The following is a 25,818-nucleotide window of genomic DNA, read 5'->3' as shown; positions in this document are numbered from 1 at the left end:
ACTGCGGTCAGTAGAGATACCACCTTCTCAGAGCTCGCTCCATGTTGCGTTTTAGCCACCAGGTCATATCAGTGTGGCCTCTTAACCACCAGGTCATAACAGTACAGCAGGCCAAGAATGAATTGAATGCATCTCAAAAGAAGGAAAAAAAAAGAGTTCTGAACCATTTTTTTTTCTGTGCTCTGTTTTGTCTTTTTTTTCCTCTTGATATCTGGGTGGTTCAGGATATATGCTTTGGCATGGAGGTTCAGGGTTTGTTTTCTCGTGTGGATCAACTTGCTGCAAGAGTCCAGAGTATCCAAGATTATATTGTCCAGACTCCAGCTCTAGAGCCTAGAATTCCTACTCCTGATTTGTTTTTTGGGGACAGATCCAAGTTTTTGAACTTTAAAAATAGCTGCAAATTGTTTTTTGCTTTGAAACCCCGTTCTTCTGGTGATCCCATTCAGCAAGTTAAAATCATCATATCCTTGCTGCGTGGTGATCCTCAAGACTGGGCATTTGCTCTTGAAACAGGGAATCCGGCATTATTGAATGTAGATGCATTCTTTCAGGCGCTCAGATTGTTGTATGACGAACCTAACTCTGTAGAGCATGCTGAGAAAACACTGTTGGCCCTGTGTCAGGGTCAGGAAGCGGCAGAGTTATATTGCCAGAAATTTAGAAAATGGTCTGTGCTCACTAAATGGAATGAAGAGGCGCTGGCTGCTATTTTCAGAAAAGGTCTGTCTGAAACCCTTAAAGATATAATGGTGGGCTTTCCTGCGCCTGCCGGTTTGAGCGAGTCTATGTCTCTAGCCATTCAGATTGATCGGCGCTTGCGTGAGCGCAAGGCGGTGCACCATATGGCAGTGTCCTCTGAGCGAAGTCCTGAACCTATGCAATGTGATAGGATTTTGACTAGAGCAGAAAGACAGAAATTCAGACGTCAGAATAGGCTGTGTTTTTACTGTGGTGATTCTGCTCATGTTATTTCTGATTGCCCTAAGCGTACTAGGAGGGTCCCTAGGTCTGTTACCATTAGTACTGTGCAGCCTAAATTTCTCTTATCTGTGACCCTGATGTGCTCATTATCGTCCTTTTCTGCCATGGCATTTGTGGATTCTGGCGCTGCCCTGAACTTAATGGACTTAGAATTTGCCAGGCGCTGTGGTTTTTCCTTGGAACCTTTGCAGTGTCCTATTCCCTTGAGGGGGATTGATGCTACGCCATTGGCCAAGAATAAACCTCAGTATTGGACACAGTTAACCATGTACATGGCTCCAGCACATCAGGAAAATATTCGCTTTTTGGTGTTGCATAATTTGCATGATGTTGTGCTGGGTTTTCCATGGTTACAGGAACATAATCCAGTGCTGGATTGGAGATCTATGTCTGTGACTAGTTGGGGTTGTCAGGGGATACATAGTGATATTCCTTTGATGTCCATTTCCTCGTCCCCTTCTGAAGTTCCTGAGTTTCTGTCGGATTTCCAGGATGTATTTGATGAGCCCAAGTCCAGTTCCCTGCCTCCTCATAGGGACTGCGATTGTGCCATTAATTTGATTCCTGGCTGTAAGTTCCCTAAGGGCCGACTTTTCAATCTGTCTGTGCCAGAGCATGCCGCTATGCGGAGTTATGTAAAGGAGTCCTTGGAGAAAGGGCATATTCGCCCGTCTTCGTCACCGTTGGGAGCGGGATTTTTTTTTGTTGCCAAGAAGGATGGCTCCTTGAGACCCTGTATAGATTATCGCCTTCTCAATAAGATCACTGTCAAATTCCAGTATCCGTTACCTTTACTTTCTGATTTGTTTGCTCGGATTAAGGGTGCTAGTTGGTTTACTAAAATCGACCTCTGAGGGGCGTATCATCTTGTGCGTATTAAACAAGGTGATGAATGGAAAACAGCATTTAATACGCCTGAAGGCCATTTTGAATATCTTGTGATGCCATTCGGACTTTCTAATGCTCCATCGGTATTTCAGTCCTTTATGCATGATATCTTCCGGAATTATCTGGATAAATTTATGATTGTGTATTTGGATGATATTTTGGTTTTCTCCGATGATTGGGAGTCTCATGTGAAGCAGGTTAGGATGGTGTTTCAGGTCCTTCGTACTAATGCGTTGTTTGTGAAGGGGTCTAAGTGCCTCTTTGGAGTTCAGAGGGTTTCTTTTTTGGGTTTCATTTTTTCTCCCTCGGCTATTGAAATGGACCCTGTTAAAGTCCAGGCCATTCATGATTGGACTCAACCTACATCTGTAAAGAGCCTTCAGAAATTTTTGGGCTTTGCCAATTTTTATCGCCGCTTTATTGCTAATTTTTCTAGTGTGGTGAAGCCTCTGACCGATTTGACGAGGAAGGGCGCTGATGTGGTGAATTGGTCCTCTGCGGCTGTTGAGGCCTTTCAGGAGCTTAAACGTCGTTTTACTTCTGCCCCTGTGTTGCTTCAGCCAGATGTTTCTCTCCCTTTTCAGGTTGAGGTTGATGCTTCTGAGATTGGGGCAGGGGCCGTTTTGTCTCAGAGAAATTCTGATGGCTCTTTGATGAAACCATGTGCCTTCTTCTCCAGAAAATTTTCGTCTTCTGAGCGTTATGATGTCGGCAATCGGGAGTTGTTGGCTATGAAGTGGGCATTTGAGGAGTGGCGACATTGGCTTGAGGGAACCAAGCATCGCGTGGTGGTCTTGACTGATCACAAGAATCTGATTTACCTCGAGTCTGCTAAGCGGTTGAATCCTAGACAGGCTCGGTGGTCTTTGTTTTTCTCACGTTTTGATTTTGTGGTCTCGTATATTCCTGGATCTAAGAATGTGAAGGCTGATGCCCTTTCTAGAAGTTTTTTGCCTGATTCTCCGGGAGTTCTTGAGCCGGCTGGGTGTTATGGACCTGGTGGTTAGGAGCACCCGGAACGACCTGATGGTTAAACTAACACAGGACAAGCTCTGGGAAGTGGGAGCTCTGCTGACCGCAACCCCTAATCCTATCACACACTAAAAATAGCCGTGGAGCGTACCTAACTCTGCCTAGATGCCTCTTCACAGCCTAAGAGTTAAAGGGAACCTGTCACCTGAATTTGGCGGGACTGGTTTTGGGTCATATGGGCGGAGTTTTCGGGTGTTTGATTCACCCTTTCCTTACCCGCTGGCTGCATGCTGGCTGCAATATTGGATTGAAGTTCATTCTCTGTCCTCCATAGTACACGCCTGCGCAAGGCAAGATTGCTTTGCGCAGGCGTGTACTATGGAGGACAGAGAATGAACTTCAATCCAATATTGCAGCCAGCATGCAGCCAGCGGGTAAGGAAAGGGTGAATCAAACACCTGAAAACTCCGCCCATATGACCCAAAACCAGTCCCGCCAAATTCAGGTGACAGAGTCCCTTTAACTAGCCCTAGAGATAGAAAATAAAGCCTACCTTGCCTCAGAGAAATTCCCCAAAGGAAAAGGCAGCCCCCCACATATATTGACTGTGAGTTAAGATGAAAGTCACAAACACAGAAATGAAACAGGTTTCAGCAAAGGAGGCCAGACTAACTAAACAGACTGAGGATAGGAAAGGTATCTTTGCGGTCAGCACAAAAAAATACAAAAAGATCACGCAGAGTGTGCAAAAAGACCTCCGCACCGACTCACGGTGCGGAGGTGCCACTCTGCATCCCAGAGCTTCCAGCTAGCAAGGCAAAATCATGATAGCAAGCTGGACAAGAAAACAATGAACAAATAATTAACTAGCAGGGACTTAGCTTCTGCTGGAGTAGACAGGTCACCAGAAAGATCCAAGAGCGAGCTGAACCAGTACAAGAACATTGACAGCTGGCATGGAGTAACGATCTGAGTGGAGTTAAATAGAGCAGCCAGCCAAAGAATAAACTAAGTCACCTGTGGAAGGAACCTCAGAAGCAGCAGCTCCACTCACAGCCACCAGAGGGACTCCATGGACAGAACTCGCCGAAGTACCATTCATGACCACAGGAGGGAGTTCGATAACAGAATTCACAACACTGGGATCCTCAAGGAGGGGGTGATTCTTTCTGCCATCTCCCCTGATTTACGGCGGGTACTTCAGGAGTTTCAGGGTGATAAACCTGACCGCTGTCCTGTGGGGAAATTGTTTGTTCCTGATAGATGGACTAGTAGGGTAATTTCTGAGGTTCATTGTTCGGTGTTGGCTGGTCACCCTGGGATTTTCGGTACCAGAGATTTAGTGGCTAGGTCCTTTTGGTGGCCTTCCTTGTCGCGGGATGTGCGTTCGTTTGTGCAGTCCTGTGGGACCTGTGCTCGGGCTAAGCCTTGCTGTTCCCGTGCCAGCGGGTTGCTTTTGCCTTTGCCTATTCCTGAGAGGCCCTGGACGCATATTTCCATGGATTTTATTTCGGATCTTCCTGTTTCTCAGAAGATGTCTGTTATCTGGGTGGTTTGTGACCGGTTTTCTAAGATGGTCCATTTGGTGCCGTTGCCTAAGTTGCCTTCCTCTTCTGATTTGGTTCCATTGTTTTTTCAGCATGTGGTTCGTTTGCATGGTATTCCGGAGAATATTGTGTCTGACAGAGGTTCCCAGTTCGTTTCTAGGTTTTGGCGGTCCTTTTGTGCTAGAATGGGCATTGATTTGTCCTTTTCTTCTGCATTCCATCCTCAGACAAATGGCCAAACGGAGCGAACCAATCAGACCTTGGAAACCTATTTGAGATGCTTCGTGTCTGCTGATCAGGATGATTGGGTGACCTTTTTGCCGTTGGCCGAGTTTGCCCTTAATAATCGGGCTAGTTCTGCTACCTTGGTTTCGCCTTTTTTTTGTAACTTTGGTTTTCATCCTCGTTTTTCTTCAGGGCAGCTTGAGCCTTCTGACTGTCCTGGTGTGGATTCCGTGGTGGACAGGTTGCAGCAAATTTGGACTCATGTGGTGGACAATTTGACGTTGTCTTAGGAGAAGGCTCAGCGTTTTGCTAACCGTCGTCGGTGTGTTGGTCCCCGGCTTCGTGTTGGGGATTTGGTCTGGTTGTCTTCTCGTCATGTTCCTATGAAGGTTTCTTCTCCTAAGTTCAAGCCTCGCTTTATTGGGCCTTATAAGATTTCTGAAATTATCAATCCAGTGTCTTTTCGTTTGGCCCTTCCAGCTTCCTTTTCCATTCATAATGTGTTCCATAGATCCTTGTTGCGGAGATTTGTGGTACCTATGGTTCTCTCCGTTGATCCTCCTGCTCCGGTGTTGGTTGAGGGGGAATTGGAATATGTGGTAGAGAAGATTTTAGATTCTCGTTTTTCGAGGCGGAAGCTTCAGTATCTGGTCAAGTGGAAGGGTTATGGCCAGGGGATAATTCTTGGGTTGTTGCCTCTGATGTTCATGCTCCCGATTTGATTCATGCTTTCCATTTGGCTCGGCCTGGGGGCTCTGGTGAGGGTTCGGTGACCCCTCCTCAAGGGGGGGTAGTGTTGTGAGTTCCGTTCTGGAGCTCCCTCTTGTGGTTGCTAATGGTGTGTTTGCTAGTTCTGCCCTTGGGCTCCCTCTGGTAGTTTCGAGTGGAACTGCTGCTCCGTTAGGTAGCTGTAGCAGCTGCCTTCACTAATCGCCTTTCCTGGGTTTGTTATTTAAACCTGCTCTGGGCTTTAGTCCATGCCTGCTGTCAATGTTCTTGGTTGGATTTGATTCTTCCCTTGGATTTCTCATATGGCCAGTCCTTGTCTGCAAAAGATAAGTTTTGCTAGTGTTATAGCAGGATCCATTTTATCTTGCTTGCCTCCATTTTGTGTAAGTGTTATTATAGGTCAGATAAACACGTTGTTATTCACTATTCTTCATTTTAGCTGTTATTGCAGATTGTAGCAGGGAATGTCCTTGGTAAAATAACGAATAATGTACTGTGTAAAAATATGTTTGCGAAACCATAGGGAGGCAAGGGAGTAATACACTCCGACGCTTAGCCTATATATGGAGAATCCGCCTTCGACACAAGAATGCATAAAAAGTGTGTGTAAGCTTATTAAAATTAGAGATATACTTCAGATACAGCCCTGGTGCATTGTGTCTTATCTCTCCGGTGCCGTGACGTCATCTCTACGGTGGACTCATCAGAGAGTAGGTCGAGACCTGCGACAACACTAGTTTGTTTGTCCATTTGTTTGGACTCTATTGCTTTGCATTTTGTCTCTTTTGTCCAGCTTGTCACTATGTCTTATTTAGGCTAGCTGGAAGCTCTGGGAAAGCAGATTTGCCCCTCCACACCGTGAGTCGGTGTGGAGTTCATTTTTGTAAACTCTGCGTGGATTTTGTAGTTTTTAATACTGACCGCACAGTATCCTTTTCTCTCTGTCTATCTAGTTTAGTATTGGCCTCCCCTTTGCTGAATTCTAATTTCATTTCTGTGTTCGTCATTTCCCTCTCCTTTCACAGTCAATATTTGTGGGGGGCCATCTTTCCTTTTGGGGGTTTCTCTGAGGCAAGATAGCTTTCTATTTCCTTCTTTAGGGGTAGTTATATCTTAGGCTGTGACGAGGTGTCTAGGGAGTGTCAGGAACATCCCACGGCTATTTCTAGTTGTGTTGTTAGGATTAGGGACTGCGGTCAGTAGAGATACCACCTTCTCAGAGCTCGTTCCATGTTGCGTTTTAGCCACCAGGTCATTTCAGTGTGGCCTCTTAACCACCAGGACATAAGACCTGTCCTCTGCTTCCTGTCCAATCGGTTCTCACTTATCCTCTGGTTCCTGTCTGACTTGTTGTCACTTGTCTTCTGCTTCCTGCCGGACCTGTTATCACCTGTCCTCTGCTTCCTGTCTGACCTGTTTTCACCTGTCCCCTGCCTCCAACCATGACCTGTTCTCACCTGTCCTCTGCTTCCTGTTCGAACCATGCTCATCTGTTCTGCTTCCTGCCTGAAGCATTTTAATCTGTCCTCTGCTTCCTGTCTGACATATTCTCACTTGTCTTCTGCTTCCTGTCTCACCTGTTCACACCTATCCTCTGCTTTATGTCCGATCTGTTGTCAACTATCTCCTGCTTCCTGTAAGACCTGTTGTCAACTATCCTCTGCTTCCTGTCCGACCTGTTCTCACCTATCCTCTGCTTCCTTTCCAACCTTTCACCTCTCCTGTGCTTCCTGTCTAACCTGTTCTCACCTGTCCTCTGCTTCTTGTCTGACCTGTTCTCATCTGTCTTCTGTTTCTTGTCCAACCTGTTCTAATCTGTCCTATGCTTCCTGTCTGACCTGTTCTCACCTGTCCTCTGCTTCATATCCGACCTGTTATCATCTGTCCTCTTCTTCCTGTCAGACCTATTATCACCTGTCCTCTGCTTTATGTCAGACCTGTTCACATCTATCCTCTGCTTTCTGTCTGATCTGTTGTCAGCTATCCCCTGCTTCCTGTTTGACTCGTTCTCACCTGTCCTCTGCCTCCAACCACGATTTGTTCTCACCTGTCCTCTGCTTCCAGTCCAACCTGTTCACACCTATCCTGTGCTTCCTGTCCGACCTGTTCTCACCTGTCCTCTGCTTCCTATCCGACCTGTTCTCAACTGTCCTCAGCTTCCTGTCTGACCTGTTCTCATCTGTCCTCTGTTTCTTGCCCAACCTGTTCTAACCTGTCCTGTGCTTCCTGTCCAACCTGTTCTCACCTGTCCTCTGCTTCCTGTCTGTTCCATTCTCACCTTTCCTCTGCTTTCTCTCTGACCTGTTCTCACCTATCATCTGCTTTTCATCTGATCTGTTGTCAACTATCCCCTGCTTCCGGTCCGACCTGTTGTCAACTATCCTCTATTTCCAGTCCAACCCTTTCTCACCTGTCCTCTTCTTCCTGTCAGACATGTTCTCACCTGTCCCCTGCTTTCTGTCTGACCTGTTATCACCTATCCTCTGCTTCCTGTCTGACCTGTTCTCACCTATCTTCTGCTCAGTTTGACTCGTTCTCACCTGCTCTCTATCTGACCTTTCTCACCAATTCTCTGCTTTCTATCTGTCCCGTTTTCACCTGTCCTCTGCTTCCTGTCTGACCCGTTCTCACCTGTCTTCTGCTTCTTGTCTGACCCGTTGTCACCTGTCCTCTGCTTCCTGTCTGACCCTTTCTCACCTGTTCTCTGCTTTCTGCCTTACCCATTGTCATCTGTCCTCTGCTTCCTGTCCGACCCATTCTCATCTGTTCTCTACCTCCAACCACGACCCATTCTCAGCTGCCCTCTGTCTTTAATCATGACCTGGTTTCACCTGTCCTCTGCTTCCTGACCACCTGTTCTCACCTGTCCTCTGCTTCCTGTTCAACCCTTCTCACCTGTGCTCTGCTTCATGTTCAATCCGTTCTCACCTCTGCTGATTCCTGTCAGACCCCTTCTCACCTGTCCTCTGCTTCCTGTTAGACCCGTTCTCACCTGTCCTCTGCTTCCTGTTAGACCCGTTCTCACCTGTCCTCTGCTTCCTGTCAGACCTATTATCACCTGTCCTCTGCTTTATGTCAGACCTGTTCACATCTATCCTCTGCTTTCTGTCTGATCTGTTGTCAGCTATCCCCTGCTTCCTGTTTGACTCGTTCTCACCTGTCCTCTGCCTCCAACCACGATTTGTTCTCACCTGTCCTCTGCTTCCAGTCCAACCTGTTCACACCTATCCTGTGCTTCCTGTCCGACCTGTTCTCACCTGTCCTCTGCTTCCTATCCGACCTGTCCTCAACTGTCCTCAGCTTCCTGTCTGACCTGTTCTCATCTGTTCTCTGTTTCTTGCCCAACCTGTTCTAACCTGTCCTGTGCTTCCTGTCCAACCTGTTCTCACCTGTCCTCTGCTTCCTGTCTGTTCCATTCTCACCTTTCCTCTGCTTTCTCTCTGACCTGTTCTCACCTATCATCTGCTTTTCATCTGATCTGTTGTCAACTATCCCCTGCTTCCGGTCCGACCTGTTGTCAACTATCCTCTATTTCCAGTCCAACCCTTTCTCACCTGTCCTCTGCATCCTGACTGACCTGTTATCACCTGTCCTCTTCTTCCTGTCAGACATGTTCTCACCTGTCCCCTGCTTTCTGTCTGACCTGTTATCACCTATCCTCTGCTTCCTGTCTGACCTGTTCTCACCTATCTTCTGATCAGTTTGACTCGTTCTCACCTGCTCTCTGTCTGACCTTTCTCACCAATTCTCTGCTTTCTATCTGTCCCGTTTTCACCTGTCTTCTGCTTCTTGTCTGACCCGTTGTCACCTGTCCTCTGCTTCCTGTCTGACCCTTTCTCACCTGTCTTCTGCTTCTTGTCTGACCCGTTGTCACCTGTCCTCTGCTTCCTGTCTGACCCTTTCTCACCTGTTCTCTGCTTTCTGCCTTACCCATTGTCATCTGTCCTCTGCTTCCTGTCCGACCCATTCTCATCTGTTCTCTACCTCCAACCACGACCCATTCTCAGCTGCCCTCTGTCTTTAATCATGACCTAGTTTCACCTGTCCTCTGCTTCCTGACCACCTGTTCTCACCTGTCCTCTGCTTCCTGTTCAACCCTTCTCACCTGTGCTCTGCTTCATGTTCAATCCGTTCTCACCTCTGCTGATTCCTGTCAGACCCCTTCTCACCTGTCCTCTGCTTCCTGTTAGACCCGTTCTCACCTGTCCTCTGCTTCCTGTTAGACCCGTTCTCACCTGTCCTCTGCTTCCTGTCAGACCCATTCTCACCTGTCCTCTGCTGTCGTTAGACCCGTTCTCACCTGTCCTCTGCTTCCTGTCAGACCCATTCTCACCTGTCCTCTGCTTCCTGTCAGACCCGTTCTCATCTGTCCTCTGCTTCCTGTCCACCTGTTCCCACCTGTCCTCTGCTTCCTGTCCGACTATTCTCACCTGTCCTCTGCTTCTGGTCTGACCCGTTCTTATTTTTCCTCTTCTTCCTGTCCCCTGCTTCCTGTTTGCCTGTTCCTATCTGTCCTCTGCTTCCTGTCCAACCTGTTCTCACCTGTGCTCCGCTTCCTGTCCAACCTGTTCTCACCTGTCCTCTGCTTCCTGTCAGACCCGTTCTCACCTGTCCTCTGCTTCCTGTCAGACCCGTTCTCACCTGTCCTCTGCTTCCTGTCAGACCCGTTCTCACCTATCCTCTATTTCCAGTCCAACCCTTTCTCACCTGTCCTCTGCATCCTGACTGACCTGTTATCACCTGTCCTCTTCTTCCTGTCAGACATGTTCTCACCTGTCCCCTGCTTTCTGTCTGACCTGTTATCACCTATCCTCTGCTTCCTGTCTGACCTGTTCTCACCTATCTTCTGATCAGTTTGACTCGTTCTCACCTGCTCTCTGTCTGACCTTTCTCACCAATTCTCTGCTTTCTATCTGTCCCGTTTTCACCTGTCCTCTGCTTCCTGTCTGACCCGTTCTCACCTGTCTTCTGCTTCTTGTCTGACCCGTTGTCACCTGTCCTCTGCTTCCTGTCTGACCCTTTCTCACCTGTTCTCTGCTTTCTGCCTTACCCATTGTCATCTGTCCTCTGCTTCCTGTCCGACCCATTCTCATCTGTTCTCTACCTCCAACCACGACCCATTCTCAGCTGCCCTCTGTCTTTAATCATGACCTAGTTTCACCTGTCCTCTGCTTCCTGACCACCTGTTCTCACCTGTCCTCTGCTTCCTGTTCAACCCTTCTCACCTGTGCTCTGCTTCATGTTCAATCCGTTCTCACCTCTGCTGATTCCTGTCAGACCCCTTCTCACCTGTCCTCTGCTTCCTGTTAGACCCGTTCTCACCTGTCCTCTGCTTCCTGTTAGACCCGTTCTCACCTGTCCTCTGCTTCCTGTCAGACCCATTCTCACCTGTCCTCTGCTGTCGTTAGACCCGTTCTCACCTGTCCTCTGCTTCCTGTCAGACCCATTCTCACCTGTCCTCTGCTTCCTGTCAGACCCGTTCTCATCTGTCCTCTGCTTCCTGTCCACCTGTTCCCACCTGTCCTCTGCTTCCTGTCCGACTATTCTCACCTGTCCTCTGCTTCTGGTCTGACCCGTTCTTATTTTTCCTCTTCTTCCTGTCCCCTGCTTCCTGTTTGCCTGTTCCTATCTGTCCTCTGCTTCCTGTCCAACCTGTTCTCACCTGTGCTCCGCTTCCTGTCCAACCTGTTCTCACCTGTCCTCTGCTTCCTGTCAGACCCGTTCTCACCTGTCCTCTGCTTCCTGTCAGACCCGTTCTCACCTGTCCTCTGCTTCCTGTCAGACCCGTTCTCACCTATCCTCTATTTCCAGTCCAACCCTTTCTCACCTGTCCTCTGCATCCTGACTGACCTGTTATCACCTGTCCTCTTCTTCCTGTCAGACATGTTCTCACCTGTCCCCTGCTTTCTGTCTGACCTGTTATCACCTATCCTCTGCTTCCTGTCTGACCTGTTCTCACCTATCTTCTGATCAGTTTGACTCGTTCTCACCTGCTCTCTGTCTGACCTTTCTCACCAATTCTCTGCTTTCTATCTGTCCCGTTTTCACCTGTCCTCTGCTTCCTGTCTGACCCGTTCTCACCTGTCTTCTGCTTCTTGTCTGACCCGTTGTCACCTGTCCTCTGCTTCCTGTCTGACCCTTTCTCACCTGTTCTCTGCTTTCTGCCTTACCCATTGTCATCTGTCCTCTGCTTCCTGTCCGACCCATTCTCATCTGTTCTCTACCTCCAACCACGACCCATTCTCAGCTGCCCTCTGTCTTTAATCATGACCTGGTTTCACCTGTCCTCTGCTTCCTGACCACCTGTTCTCACCTGTCCTCTGCTTCCTGTTCAACCCTTCTCACCTGTGCTCTGCTTCATGTTCAATCCGTTCTCACCTCTGCTGATTCCTGTCAGACCCCTTCTCACCTGTCCTCTGCTTCCTGTTAGACCCGTTCTCACCTGTCCTCTGCTTCCTGTTAGACCCGTTCTCACCTGTCCTCTGCTTCCTGTCAGACCCATTCTCACCTGTCCTCTGCTGTCGTTAGACCCGTTCTCACTTGTCCTCTGCTTCCTGTCAGACCCATTCTCACCTGTCCTCTGCTTCCTGTCAGACCCGTTCTCATCTGTCCTCTGCTTCCTGTCCACCTGTTCCCACCTGTCCTCTGCTTCCTGTCCGACTATTCTCACCTGTCCTCTGCTTCTGGTCTGACCCGTTCTTATTTTTCCTCTTCTTCCTGTCCCCTGCTTCCTGTTTGCCTGTTCCTATCTGTCCTCTGCTTCCTGTCCAACCTGTTCTCACCTGTGCTCCGCTTCCTGTCCAACCTGTTCTCACCTGTCCTCTGCTTCCTGTCAGACCCGTTCTCACCTGTCCTCTGCTTCCTGTCAGACCCGTTCTCACCTGTCCTCTGCTTCCTGTTCAATCAGTTCTCACCTGTGCTCTGCTTCCTGTCAGACCCATTCTCAACTGTGCTCTGCTTCCTGTCAGACCCATTCTCAACTGTCCTCTGCTTCCTGTCAGACCCGTTCTCACCTGTCCTCTGCTTCCTGTCAGACCCATTCTCACCTGTCCTCTGCTTCCTGTTAGACCCATTCTCACCTGTCCTCTGCTTCCTGTTAGACCGTTCTCACCTGTCCTCTGCTTCCTTTCAGACCCGTTCTCACCTGTCCTCTGCTTGTTTTCAGACCTGTTCCCACCTGTCCTCTGCTTCCCGTCAGACCCATTCTCACCTGTCCTCTGCTTCTTTTCAGACCTGTTCTCATCTGTACTCTGCTTTCTGTCCACCTGTTCCCACCTGTCCTCGGATTCCTGTCTGACTATTCTCACCTGTCCTCTGCTTCAGGCTTGACCCATTCTTATTTTTCCTCTGCTTCCTGTCAGACCCGTTCTCACCTGTCCTCTGCTTCCTGTCAGACCCATTCTCACCTGTCCTCTGCTTCCTGTCAGACCCGTTCTCATCTGTCCTCTGCTTCCTGTCCACCTGTTCCCACCTGTCCTCTGCTTCCTGTCCGACTATTCTCACCTGTCCTCTGCTTCTGGTCTGACCCGTTCTTATTTTTCCTCTTCTTCCTGTCCCCTGCTTCCTGTTTGCCTGTTCCTATCTGTCCTCTGCTTCCTGTCCAACCTGTTCTCACCTGTGCTCCGCTTCCTGTCCAACCTGTTCTCACCTGTCCTCTGCTTCCTGTCAGACCCGTTCTCACCTGTCCTCTGCTTCCTGTCAGACCTGTTCTCACCTGTCCTCTGCTTCCTGTTCAATCAGTTCTCACCTGTGCTCTGCTTCCTGTCAGACCCATTCTCAACTGTGCTCTGCTTCCTGTCAGACCCATTCTCAACTGTCCTCTGCTTCCTGTCAGACCCGTTCTCACCTGTCCTCTGCTTCCTGTCAGACCCATTCTCACCTGTCCTCTGCTTCCTGTTAGACCCATTCTCACCTGTCCTCTGCTTCCTGTTAGACCGTTCTCACCTGTCCTCTGCTTCCTTTCAGACCCGTTCTCACCTGTCCTCTGCTTGTTTTCAGACCTGTTCCCACCTGTCCTCTGCTTCCCGTCAGACCCATTCTCACCTGTCCTCTGCTTCTTTTCAGACCTGTTCTCATCTGTCCTCTGCTTTCTGTCCACCTGTTCCCACCTGTCCTCGGATTCCTGTCTGACTATTCTCACCTGTCCTCTGCTTCAGGCTTGACCCATTCTTATTTTTCCTCTGCTTCCTGTCAGACCCGTTCTCACCTGTCCTCTGCTTCCTGTCAGACCCATTCTCACCTGTCCTCTGCTTCCTGTTAGACCCATTCTCACCTGTCCTCTGCTTCCTGTTAGACCGTTCTCACCTGTCCTCTGCTTCTTTTCAGACCTGTTCTCATCTGTCCTCTGCTTTCTGTCCACCTGTTCCCACCTGTCCTCGGATTCCTGTCTGACTATTCTCACCTGTCCTCTGCTTCAGGCTTGACCCATTCTTATTTTTCCTCTGCTTCCTGTCCAACCTGTTCTCACCTGTCCTCTGCTTACTGTCAGACCTGTTCTCATCTGTCCTCTGCTTCCTGTCAGACCCGTTCTCACTCGTCCTCTGCCTCCAATCATGACCTGTTCTCACCTGACCTCTGCTTCCTGTCAGACCTGTTCTCACCTGACCTCTGCTTCCTGTCAGACCTGTTCTCACCTGACCTCTGCTTCCTGTCAGACCTGTTCTCTCATTCTCTGCTTCCTGTCAGGTCTGTTCTCACCTGTCCTCTGCTTCCTGTCAGACCTGTTCTCACCTATCCTCTGCTTCCTGTCCACCTGTTCTCACCTGACCTCTGCTTCCTGTCAGACCTGTTCTCACCTGACCTCTGCTTCTTGTCAGACCCATTCTCTCCTGATCTCTGCTTCCTGTCAGACCTGTTCTCACCTGACCTCTGCTTCCTGTCAGGTCTGTTCTCTCATTCTCTGCTTCCTGTCAGACCTGTTCTCACCTGACCTCTGCTTCCTGTCAGGTCTGTTCTCTCATTCTCTGCTTCCTGTCAGACCTGTTCTCACCTGACCTCTGCTTCCTGTCAGACCTGTTCTCTCATTTTCTGCTTCCTGTCAGGTCTGTTCTCACCTGTCCTCTGCTTCCTGTCAGGCCTGTTCTCTCCTGACCTCTGCTTCCTGTCAGACCTGTTCTCACCTGACCTCTGCTTCCTGTCAGACCTGTTCTCACCTGACCTCTGCTTCCTGTCAGACCTGTTCTCACCTGACCTCTGCTTCCTGTCAGGTCTGTTCTCTCATTCTCTGCTTCCTGTCATACCTGTTCTCTCATCCTCTGCTTCCTGTCAGACCTGTTCTCACCTAACCTCTGCTTCCTGTCAGGCCTGTTCTCACCTGGCCTCTGCTTCCTGTCAGGCCTGTTCTCTCATTTTCTGCTTCCTGTCATACCTGTTCTCTCATCCTCTGCTTCCTGTCAGACCTGTTCTCACCTGACCTCTGCTTCCTGTCAAGCCTGTTCTCACCTGGCCTCTGCTTCCTGTCAGGCCTGTTCTCTCATTCTCTGCTTCCTGTCATACCTGTTCTCTCATCCTCTGCTTCCTGTCAGACCTGTTCTCACCTGACCTCTGCTTCCTGTCAGGCCTGTTCTCTCATTCTCTGCTTCCTGTCAGACCTGTTCTCACCTGTCATCTGCTTCCTGTCAGACCTGTTCTCACCTGACCTCTGCTTCCTGTCAGACCTGTTCTCACCTGACCTCTGCTTCCTGTCAGGCCTGTTCTCTCATTCTCTGCTTCCTGTCAGACCTGTTCTCTCATCCTCTGCTTCCTGTCAGACCTGTTCTCTCATTCTCTGCTTCCTGTCAGACCTGTTCTCTCATCCTCTGCTTCCTGTCAGGCCTGTTCTCTCATTCTCTGCTTCCTGTCAGACCTGTTCTCACCTGTCATCTGCTTCCTGTCAGACCTGTTCTCACCTGATCTCTGCTTCCTGTCAGACCTGTTCTCACCTGACCTCTGCTTCCTGTCAGACCTGTTCTCACCTGACCTCTGCTTCCTGTCAGGCCTGTTCTCTCATTCTCTGCTTCCTGTCAGACCTGTTCTCTCATCCTCTGCTTCCTGTCAGACCTGTTCTCACCTGACCTCTGCTTCCTGTCAGACCTGTTCTCACCTGACCTCTGCTTCCTGTCAGGCCTGTTCTCTCATTCTCTGCTTCCTGTCAGACCTGTTCTCTCATCCTCTGCTTCCTGTCAGACCTGTTCTCTCATTCTCTGCTTCCTGTCAGGCCTGTTCTCTCATCCTCTGCTTCCTGTCAGGCCTGTTCTCTCATTCTCTGCTTCCTGTCAGACCTGTTCTCACCTGTCATCTGCTTCCTGTCAGACCTGTTCTCACCCGATCTCTGCTTCCTGTCAGACCCGTTCTCTCCTGTCCTCTGCTTCCTGTCAGACCTGTTCTCACCTGACCTCTGCTTCCTGTCAGACCTGTTCTCACCTGATCTCTGCTTCCTGTCAGACCCATTCTCTCCTGTCCTCTGCTTCCTGTCAGACCTGTTCTCACCTGACCTCTGCTTCCTGTCAGACCTGTTCTCACCTGATCTCTGCTTCCTGTCAGACCTGTTCTCACCTGACCTCTGCTTCCTGTCAGGCCTGTTCTCTCATTCTCTGCTTCCTGTCAGACCCGTTCTCTCCTGTCCTCTGCTTCCTGTCAGACCTGTTCTCCCCTGATCTCTGCTTCCTGTCAGACCTGTTCTCACCTGTCCTCTGCTTCCTGTCAGACCTGTTCTCACCTGATCTCTGCTTCCTGTCAGACCTGTTCTCACCTGACCTCTGCTTCCTGTCAGACCTGTTCTCACCTGATCTCTGCTTCCTGTCAGACCTGTTCTCACCTGACCTCTGCTTCCTGTCAGACCTGTTCTCACCTGATCTCTGCTTCCTGTCAGACCTGTTCTCACCTGATCTCTGCTTCCTGTCAGGCCTGTTCTCACCTGATCTCTGCTTCCTGTCAGACCTGTTCTCACCTGACCTCTGCTTCCTGTCAGACCTGTTCTCACCTGATCTCTGCTTCCTGTCAGACCCGTTCTCTCCTGTCCTCTGCTTCCTGTCAGACCTGTTCTCACCTGACCTCTGCTTCCTGTCAGACCTGTTCTCACCTGATCTCTGCTTCCTGTCAGACCTGTTCTCACCTGACCTCTGCTTCCTGTCAGGCCTGTTCTCTCATTCTCTGCTTCCTGTCAGACCCGTTCTCTCCTGTCCTCTGCTTCCTGTCAGACCTGTTCTCACCTCATCTCTGCTTCCTGTCAGACCTGTTCTCGCCTGTCCTCTGCTTCCTGTCAGACCTGTTCTCACCTGATCTCTGCTTCCTGTCAGACCTGTTCTCACCTGACCTCTGCTTCCTGTCAGACCTGTTCTCACCTGATCTCTGCTTCCTGTCAGACCTGTTCTCACCTGACCTCTGCTTCCTGTCAGACCTGTTCTCACCTGATCTCTGCTTCCTGTCAGACCCGTTCTCACCTGATCTCTGCTTCCTGTCAGACCCGTTCTCTCCTGTCCTCTGCTTCCTGTCAGACCCGTTCTCTCCTGTCCTCTGCTTCCTGTCAGACCTGTTCTCACCTGTCATCTGCTTCCTTACCCCACAACACAGCATAAATAGCATCTGGGCCAATCATTGGTGGAGGCTGTGCACAATGTGGTCAGTGAGTGGCTTAGTAGTAATTTACCCCACTGAAGAGAGACCACAGAGGACCAGGTCAGTGTGGGATAAGGATCTGCAAGGAGCGGTGAGGGGCAGCATCTTTTTATCAAATGCTGGACACAGGTACAGGTGTCTCACCAGCAGCTCCGTCCTGGCTTCTTCCTGCCCGTCATCTTGGCCGACAGTTTCCTCCTGGGACCTTCATACTAAGCACTTTTTAAATCCATGTGATCTCACTATGGCACAGTTCCTTCATGGAGCCTGTCAGCAGTTCCTGTGACCCTAAGAAGCATGAAAGCTGACAGTTTCCTTTTACCAACCAATAATCTCTGTTCCTCCCTGCGGAGTGCGTTTACACTCTGCCTGTGACATGCTGCTGAACCGGGCACAGTCTCTAGACTTTTCTGGGCCTTACACCTGTGTCTGTGACGCTACAGGCTTCCAGGACACCCAAGCAGTGTAGTCAATGTATGTGTACACCTCTAGCAGTGGAAGCAGGTCTGTATGTAAGGTCGTGGGGTACCACCACCCTGCCCCAATACTCATCACCCAATACCTATAATATAATTGTTTGCTTACCATCAGAGCATAAGTGAGTCCGAGCCCGACCTGACCTGATGGCAGCAGAGAATTAGTGATGGAGGCAACAGCAGCGACCAGCACCACGCACGCACCAATGTATTCCTACAACCAGAAGTGGGAGAGATATAACCACTGATGCACAATACACTTCCCAACACCGCTGCTGAAATCTCATCATCCCTCATGTCACTCACCATTCGCACCTCTAGCCATCGGTTGGCCGCTGTGAGGAACAGAGAAGCAATGTTATTGGAGTCTGTGAGTTCAAGAAGCTTCTGCCGGAATCGGATCTCGTACCTGCAAAAAGCATAGATCCGCCATGTCACCTGGCACGTACTGAACCCGGACTCCATGCCACCTAGACAGCTCATCACCCAGACATGAACTCAACATGGACAGCACATCACATGGACAGCATATCACCCAGACATGAACTCAACATGGACGGCACATCACCCAGACATGAATTCAACATGGACGGCACGTCCCCTTGGCAGCACATCATTTCCTATTACTTCAATTACACATACAGAGCTCTCAGCTGCAGTTTCCTCTGCCTGCCAGCACAGGCTGGAATTCGAAGCCACTCTTCCTCCCTCCCCCCTGCTATATAGCTGTAGTGTGAGACCAGCGTGCCAGCAACATTCACTGAGGAATTTTTATGGCTTTGAGCTGAGAAAGCCAGTCTTTTATCTGAAACCATGTGTTTCTTTGTGTATCGGAGAGTTATTCAAGATGGAATAATTCCACCCCAAATAGTGACATAGATCTGAAAGTTATATATCTGGTATGTGCAACAAGAGGGCTCCTAACTGGTGGGTTTCAGGAGCCCAGCACGTAACAGAAAGTGAGAAACGCATTACAACGTAACTGGGTCACCCAGGTACCCCATGTCTAGACATCACATTTGTTATGACTGAGCCTTAACACTCACATGGGGATGAACAAACCAGGGGAGATGTTAGACCTGCACACCACAGATTCGTATACAGACCAGGCAAATCCCTAAACAGACCTTGATTTGTCCCTGCCTGAACGTGGAGGTTGGCATCCTAAAATTGTTACCTCTGCTCAATGTCGGCTGCCCATGCGTGTCCTTAACTGCACCCTCAACTATACACAGAGTGTAACCCAAAACAACAAAACATAGTGCACCTAGACTGAAAGTGATATACAGGCTTAAAGGGAACCTGTCACCCCCCCCAGGCGTTAGAAACTAAAAGAGCCACCTTGTGCAGCAGTAATGCTGCATTCTGACAAGGTGGCTCTTTTAGTTATTGGTGCTGTAAATGCCGAAATAATAATAATTTCTCCAAAATACCTGTCTTCAGTCAAGGAGGCAGGTCTTCCCCCCCCCTGCTGCACACGCCACACTGCCGTCACTCAATTGTCTTCTCGGCCGCCTCCTCAGCGCTATTTTGAAATCATCCGGCGCCTGCGCTCTTTTGTCCTGGCTGGGGCAGGCGCAGTGAGCGCTGCCCGTCTGACCTCATATGCAGTCTCGCAGACTGCGCCTTTGCGGCCCCCCTGCTTGTGAATCCCAGCCCCGCAATGTGAATATATCATAAGACTCTGTATTTCTGATGGACAAAGGCCGGAGTCCGTACACTCCAGGAGGGGTATCTATTGTGCCGTGGTCGGTGGTCCACTCTAGTGGGGGTGGTGGTAGCTCTTCCTCAGGTGGGATGGAGTGCACAAAATGTACTGGACGAGATGTGGCTGCGTGGGGCTCCCTCCGAATCCTTGAGGGACAGCCAGACTGCAAATGTTCAGGTTGCCCACACCCATAACATCTCTCTGTGACACCCCCAGGTCGTGGTCGGAACTGTTGGGGCCCAGGATTGTGAGGCGTGATTGTCATCGGCTTGTGACTAGGTGGAAGGGCAGATATAATCGGAGGGGGACGGGGTGCGGGAGAAGGCCGTGGGTCATTGTCCAGAAGCCTCCTCCATTGCGGTCGGATAGTAAGGGCTTAAACGGCCAGGGCTGCAGCTCTATCCACGGTACACGGCGTGCGTTCCCGGACCCTTTCCTGTGCCTCTGCGGGGCACTGGGCAAGAAATTGTTCTATAAGGAACGCCTGTATAACATCTTCCACAGTAAAGGCGTTTTCTGCTTCCAGCCATCTCCGACATGCCTGGGACATCTTATGTGCATACATCCTAAACGATCCCCCCGTAGTGCATGGGAGGTCTCGGAACTTGGCCCTATATGAGTCTGGGGTCATAGCATGGTAATCCAGGATAGTCTGCTTTACAATGTTATAATCATAGTAACATAGTAACATAGTTAGTAAGGCCGAAAAAAGACATTTGTCCATCCAGTTCAGCCTATATTCCATCATAATAAATCCCCAGATCTACGTCCTTCTACAGAACCTAATTGTATGATACAATATTGTTCTGCTCCAGGAAGACATCCAGGCCTCTCTTGAACCCCCCGACTGAGTTCGCCATCACCACCTCCTCAGGCAAGCAATTCCAGATTCTCACTGCCCTAACAGTAAAGAATCCTCTTCTATGTTGGTGGAAAAACCTTCTCTCCTCCAGACGCAAAGAATGCCCCCTTGTGCCCGTCACCTTCCTTGGTATAAACAGATCCTCAGCGAGATATTTGTATTGTCCCCTTATATACTTATACATGGTTATTAGATCGCCCCTCAGTCGTCTTTTTTCTAGACTAAATAATCCTAATTTCGCTAATCTATCTGGGTATTGTAGTTCTCCCATCCCCTTTATTAATTTTGTTGCCCTCCTTTGTACTCTCTCTAGTTCCATTATATCCTTCCTGAGCACCGGTGCCCAAAACTGGACACAGTACTCCATGTGCGGTCTAACTAGGGATTTGTACAGAGGCAGTATAATGCTCTCATCATGTGTATCCAGACCTCTTTTAATGCACCCCATGATCCTGTTTGCCTTGGCAGCTGCTGCCTGGCACTGGCTGCTCCAGGTAAGTTTATCATTAACTAGGATCCCCAAGTCCTTCTCACTGTCAGATTTACCCAGTGGTTTCCCATTCAGTGTGTAATGGTGACATTGATTCCTTCTTCCCATGTGTATAACCTTACATTTATCATTGTTAAACCTCATCTGCCACCTTTCAGCCCAAGTTTCCAACTTATCCAGATCCATCTGTAGCAGAATACTATCTTCTCTTGTATTAACTGCTTTACATAGTTTTGTATCATCTGCAAATATCGATATTTTACTGTGTAAACCTTCTACCAGATCATTAATGAATATGTTGAAGAGAACAGGTCCCAATACTGACCCCTGCGGTACCCCACTGGTCACAGCGACCCAGTTAGAGACTATACCATTTATAACCACCCTCTGCTTTCTATCACTAAGCCAGTTACTAACCCATTTACACACATTTTCCCCCAGACCAAGCATTCTCATTTTGTGTACCAACCTGTTGTGCGGCACGGTATCAAACGCTTTGGAAAAATCGAGATATACCACGTCCAATGACTCACCGTGGTCCAGCCTATAGCTTACCTCTTCATAAAAACTGATTAGATTGGTTTGACAGGAGCGATTTCTCATAAACCCATGCTGATATGGAGTTAAACAGTTATTCTCATTGAGATAATCCAGAATAACATCCCTCAGAAACCCTTCAAATCCCGATTCTGCTGTGAGTCAATGGTTCGGTAAGCCTCCGCCAGGCTTCCGTTCAGGAGTCCCACTAACAAACGCATCCAGCCAGTGGGGGCACCTCCATCACAGCACACTTCTGCTCAAAGTCCTTGAAGAACCCCTCCACATCTCCGGAAGCCTCATCAAATGGCTTACACTCTGTCCTCCTTGTACTCCTGAGAGACGCCTGGGCCAGAACCACCATCTCTTCTTCGCACCACACCACCCACTGGCTTTTTGGGGTGGGGATTCCTGTCTCCAGTACTCGTCCTTCAGACATCTGGGAGGAGGTGGCCGGGATAGCATCCACCAGTAGGTCAATTAAGGCTTCTTTAGTCAGTCCCTAGTAGTTCAAGCCCAGGTCTCTGGATCTCTCCTGTAAACTGGATACAGTCCAATTTCTGTACTCACTCTGTGTGTGGTTCTCCATTAGGTTACACTCTGTTGATCCCTCTGCTTGCCACCAGTTGTCACGGTGTCCTTCTCTGGTACCACACAATCAACAGAGCCAGCGAATAGCGAACAATCCCAAGACCTTTATTTAGGTAAAAATACGAAAGGTCCATATACGAACCACCACACAAAGGATAAAATAGTCCAGAACACGAATGCAGTTCAGTAACAGGATAAAAGTCCAACAATCCAGCAGACAGAGGACAGCATAGTCATAGTAACATAGTAACATAGTAACATAGTAAGGCCGAAAAAAGACATTTGTCCATCCAGTTCAGCCTATATTCCATCATAATAAATCCCCAGATCTACGTCCTTCTACAGAACCTAATTGTATGATACAATATTGTTCTGCTCCAGGAAGACATCCAGGCCTCTCTTGAACCCCTCGACTGAGTTCGCCATCACCACCTCCTCAGGCAAGCAATTCCAGATTCTCACTGCCCTAACAGTAAAGAATCCTCTTCTATGTTGGTGGAAAAACCTTCTCTCCTCCAGACGCAAAGAATGCCCCCTTGTGCCCGTCACCTTCCTTGGTATAAACAGATCCTCAGCGAGATATTTGTATTGTCCCCTTATATACTTATACATGGTTATTAGATCGCCCCTCAGTCGTCTTTTTTCTAGACTAAATAATCCTAATTTCGCTAATCTATCTGGGTATTGTAGTTCTCCCATCCCCTTTATTAATTTTGTTGCCCTCCTTTGTACTCTCTCTAGTTCCATTATATCCTTCCTGAGCACCGGTGCCCAAAACTGGACACAGTACTCCATGTGCGGTCTAACTAGGGATTTGTACAGAGGCAGTATAATGCTCTCATCATGTGTATCCAGACCTCTTTTAATGCACCCCATGATCCTGTTTGCCTTGGCAGCTGCTGCCTGGCACTGGCTGCTCCAGGTAAGTTTATCATTAACTAGGATCCCCAAGTCCTTCTCCCTGTCAGATTTACCCAGTGGTTTCCCGTTCAGTGTGTAATGGTGATATTGATTCCTTCTTCCCATGTGTATAACCTTACATTTATCATTGTTAAACCTCATCTGCCACCTTTCAGCCCAAGTTTCCAACTTATCCAGATCCATCTGTAGCAGAATACTATCTTCTCTTGTATTAACTGCTTTACATAGTTTTGTATCATCTGCAAATATCGATATTTTACTGTGTAAACCTTCTACCAGATCATTAATGAATATGTTGAAGAGAACAGGTCCCAATACTGACCCCTGCGGTACCCCACTGGTCACAGCGACCCAGTTAGAGACTATACCATTTATAACCACCCTCTGCTTTCTATCACTAAGCCAGTTACTAACCCATTTACACACATTTTCCCCCAGACCAAGCATTCTCATTTTGTGTACCAACCTCTTGTGCGGCACGGTATCAAACGCTTTGGAAAAATCGAGATATACCACGTCCAATGACTCACCGTGGTCCAGCCTATAGCTTACCTCTTCATAAAAACTGATTAGATTGGTTTGACAGGAGCGATTTCTCATAAACCCATGCTGATATGGAGTTAAACAGTTATTCTCATTGAGATAATCCAGAATAACATCCCTCAGAAACCCTTCAAATATTTTACCAACAATAGAGGTTAGACTTACTGGCCTATAATTTCCAGGTTCACTTTTAGAGCCCTTTTTGAATATTGGCACCACATTTGCTATGCGCCAGTCCTGCGGAACAGACCCTGTCGCTATAGAGTCACTAAAAATAAGAAATAATGGTTTATCTATTACATTACTTAGTTCTCTTAGTACTCGTGGGTGTATGCCATCCGGACCCGGAGATTTATCTATTTTAATCTTATTTAGCCGGTTTCGCACCTCTTCTTGGGTTAGATTGGTGACCCTTAATATAGGGTTTTCATTGTTTCTTGGGATTTCACCTAGCATTTCATTTTCCACCGTGAATACCGTGGAGAAGAAGGTGTTTAATATGTTAGCTTTTTCCTCGTCATCTACAACCATTCTTTCCTCACTATTTTTTAAGGGGCCTACATTTTCAGTTTTTATTCTTTTACTATTGATATAGTTGAAGAACAGTTTGGGATTAGTTTTACTCTCCTTAGCAATGTGCTTCTCTGTTTCCTTTTTGGCAGCTTTAATTAGTTTTTTAGATAAAGTATTTTTCTCCCTATAGTTTTTTAGAGCTTCAATGGTGCCATCCTGCTTTAGTAGTGCAAATGCTTTCTTTTTACTGTTAATTGCCTGTCTTACTTCTTTGTTTAGCCACATTGGGTTTTTCCTATTTCTAGTCCTTTTATTCCCCCAAGGTATAAACCGCTTACACTGCCTATTTAGGATGTTCTTAAACATTTCCCATTTATTATCTGTATTCTTATTTCTGAGGATATTGTCCCAGTCTACCAGATTAAGGGCATCTCTAAGCTGGTCAAACTTTGCCTTCCTAAAGTTCAGTGTTTTTGTGACTCCCTGACAAGTCCCCCTAGTGAAAGACAGGTGAAACTGTACAATATTGTGGTCGCTATTTCCTAGATGCCCGACCACCTGCAGATTTGTTATTCTGTCAGGTCTATTAGATAGTATTAGGTCTAAAAGTGCTGCTCCTCTGGTTGGATTCTGCACCAATTGTGAAAGATAATTTTTCTTGGTTATTAGCAGAAACCTGTTGCCTTTATGGGTTTCACAGGTTTCTGTTTCCCAGTTAATATCCGGGTAGTTAAAGTCCCCCATAACCAGGACCTCATTATGGGTTGTAGCTTCATCTATCTGCTTTAGAAGTAGACTTTCCATGGTTTCTGTTATATTTGGGGGTTTGTAACAGACCCCAATGAGAATTTTGTTACCATTTTTCCCTCCATGAATTTCGACCCATATGGACTCGACATCCTCATTTCCTTCGCTAATATCCTCCCTTAAAGTGGACTTTAGACAAGACTTTACATAGAGACAAACCCCTCCTCCTCTCCGATTTTTACGATCCTTTCTAAACAGACTGTAACCCTGTAAGTTAACTGCCCAGTCATAGCTTTCATCTAACCATGTCTCGGTTATTCCCACTATGTCAAAGTTACCTGTAGATATTTCTGCTTCTAGTTCTTCCATCTTCTTTGTCAGGCTTCTGGCGTTTGCGAGCATGCAGTTTAGAGGATTTTGTTTTGTTCCAATCTCCTCGCTGTGGATTGTTTTAGAAATGTTCTTACCTCCCTTCTGAGTATGTTTTCCTGGGTCTTCTTTGTTCGAGTCTAATGTTTTTCTTCCCGTCCCCTCTTCTTCTAGTTTAACGCCCTCCTGATGAGTGTAGCGAGTCTTCTGGCGAATGTGTGTTTCCCAGGTTTGTTGAGGTGTAGTCCGTCTCTGGCGAGGAGTCCATCGTACCAGTAATTCACACCGTGGTCCAGGAATCCGAATCCTTGTTGTCTGCACCATCGTCTTAGCCAGTTGTTTGCATCAAGGATCCTGTTCCATCTCCTGGTGCCATGCCCGTCTACTGGAAGGATAGAAGAAAAAACTACCTGTGCATCAAGTTCCTTTACTTTCTTCCCCAACTCTTCAAAGTCTTTGCAGATTGTCGGTAGGTCCTTCCTTGCCGTGTCATTGGTGCCAACATGTATCATATACTCAAGTATCCATATACTCTTCTTTCTCTCTGAGATGCTGTGAACACATCATCATTCCACACAGGACTGATCTGTGTCGCACCTCCTTGATATTTACAAGTCCTTCTCCTCATTCACAGGTCAGGAGGGGGAAGGTCTCAGGGGCTCATTGTTTCAACAAGCTAAGTTAACATGTCATTAGCATATTAGCAAACAATACAGTGCTGTGGGGGCTGATATCAGATGGCAGCAACAGCCATTCACCAATTAGCAAATAACTCCTTCTACAAGAGAACACCATGAAAATAAGTAAAATAGAAATATACACAAAAATGATACCTGTCATGATATGTACTTTTGCCCTGTCCTGTATTTGAATAATATGCCATTTGATGTATGTAACTGTTCTCTGGTTTCTATTAGCTGTAATTTATGTATTTTCTTGTGCTGGGAGTTCACCTGTAACAATATGTCTCCTTCCCCCAATACTTGCAGCCCTGAGCTCTAATGTAATTAAGCTTTGTCAACATCACTAGTGGAGGAATAGCCATTCTTCCTCACAGCAGGTGGCTAGTCAAATGTACATATTACATAGACTGCCTGGAGCCCACCAGTCTAGAATCTTCT

The 25,818-nt window shown here is 48.1% G+C and overlaps 1 protein-coding gene across 1 annotated transcript in view; it reads right to left on the bottom strand.

Moving 5' to 3' along the window:
- The window catches only part of ABCC8 (ATP binding cassette subfamily C member 8), a 434,375-nt gene that overhangs the window by 46,276 nt on the left and 362,281 nt on the right, over positions 1-25,818 (bottom strand). Inside the window, exons 30-31 of the mRNA XM_069768187.1 lie at positions 17,723-17,825; positions 17,526-17,630 (exon numbers count right to left, since the gene is read on the bottom strand). Coding sequence (XP_069624288.1) covers positions 17,526-17,630; positions 17,723-17,825 — 208 coding nt within the window. The remainder of the gene's footprint in view (positions 1-17,525; positions 17,631-17,722; positions 17,826-25,818) is intronic.

Source organism: Ranitomeya imitator, chromosome 5 (genome assembly GCF_032444005.1).
Source record: "Ranitomeya imitator isolate aRanImi1 chromosome 5, aRanImi1.pri, whole genome shotgun sequence".
In the NCBI taxonomy this organism is placed as follows: Eukaryota; Metazoa; Chordata; class Amphibia; order Anura; family Dendrobatidae; genus Ranitomeya; species Ranitomeya imitator.
The sequence above is the reverse complement of the archived record's forward strand: the minus strand, read 5'-3'. Positions and strand labels throughout refer to the sequence as shown.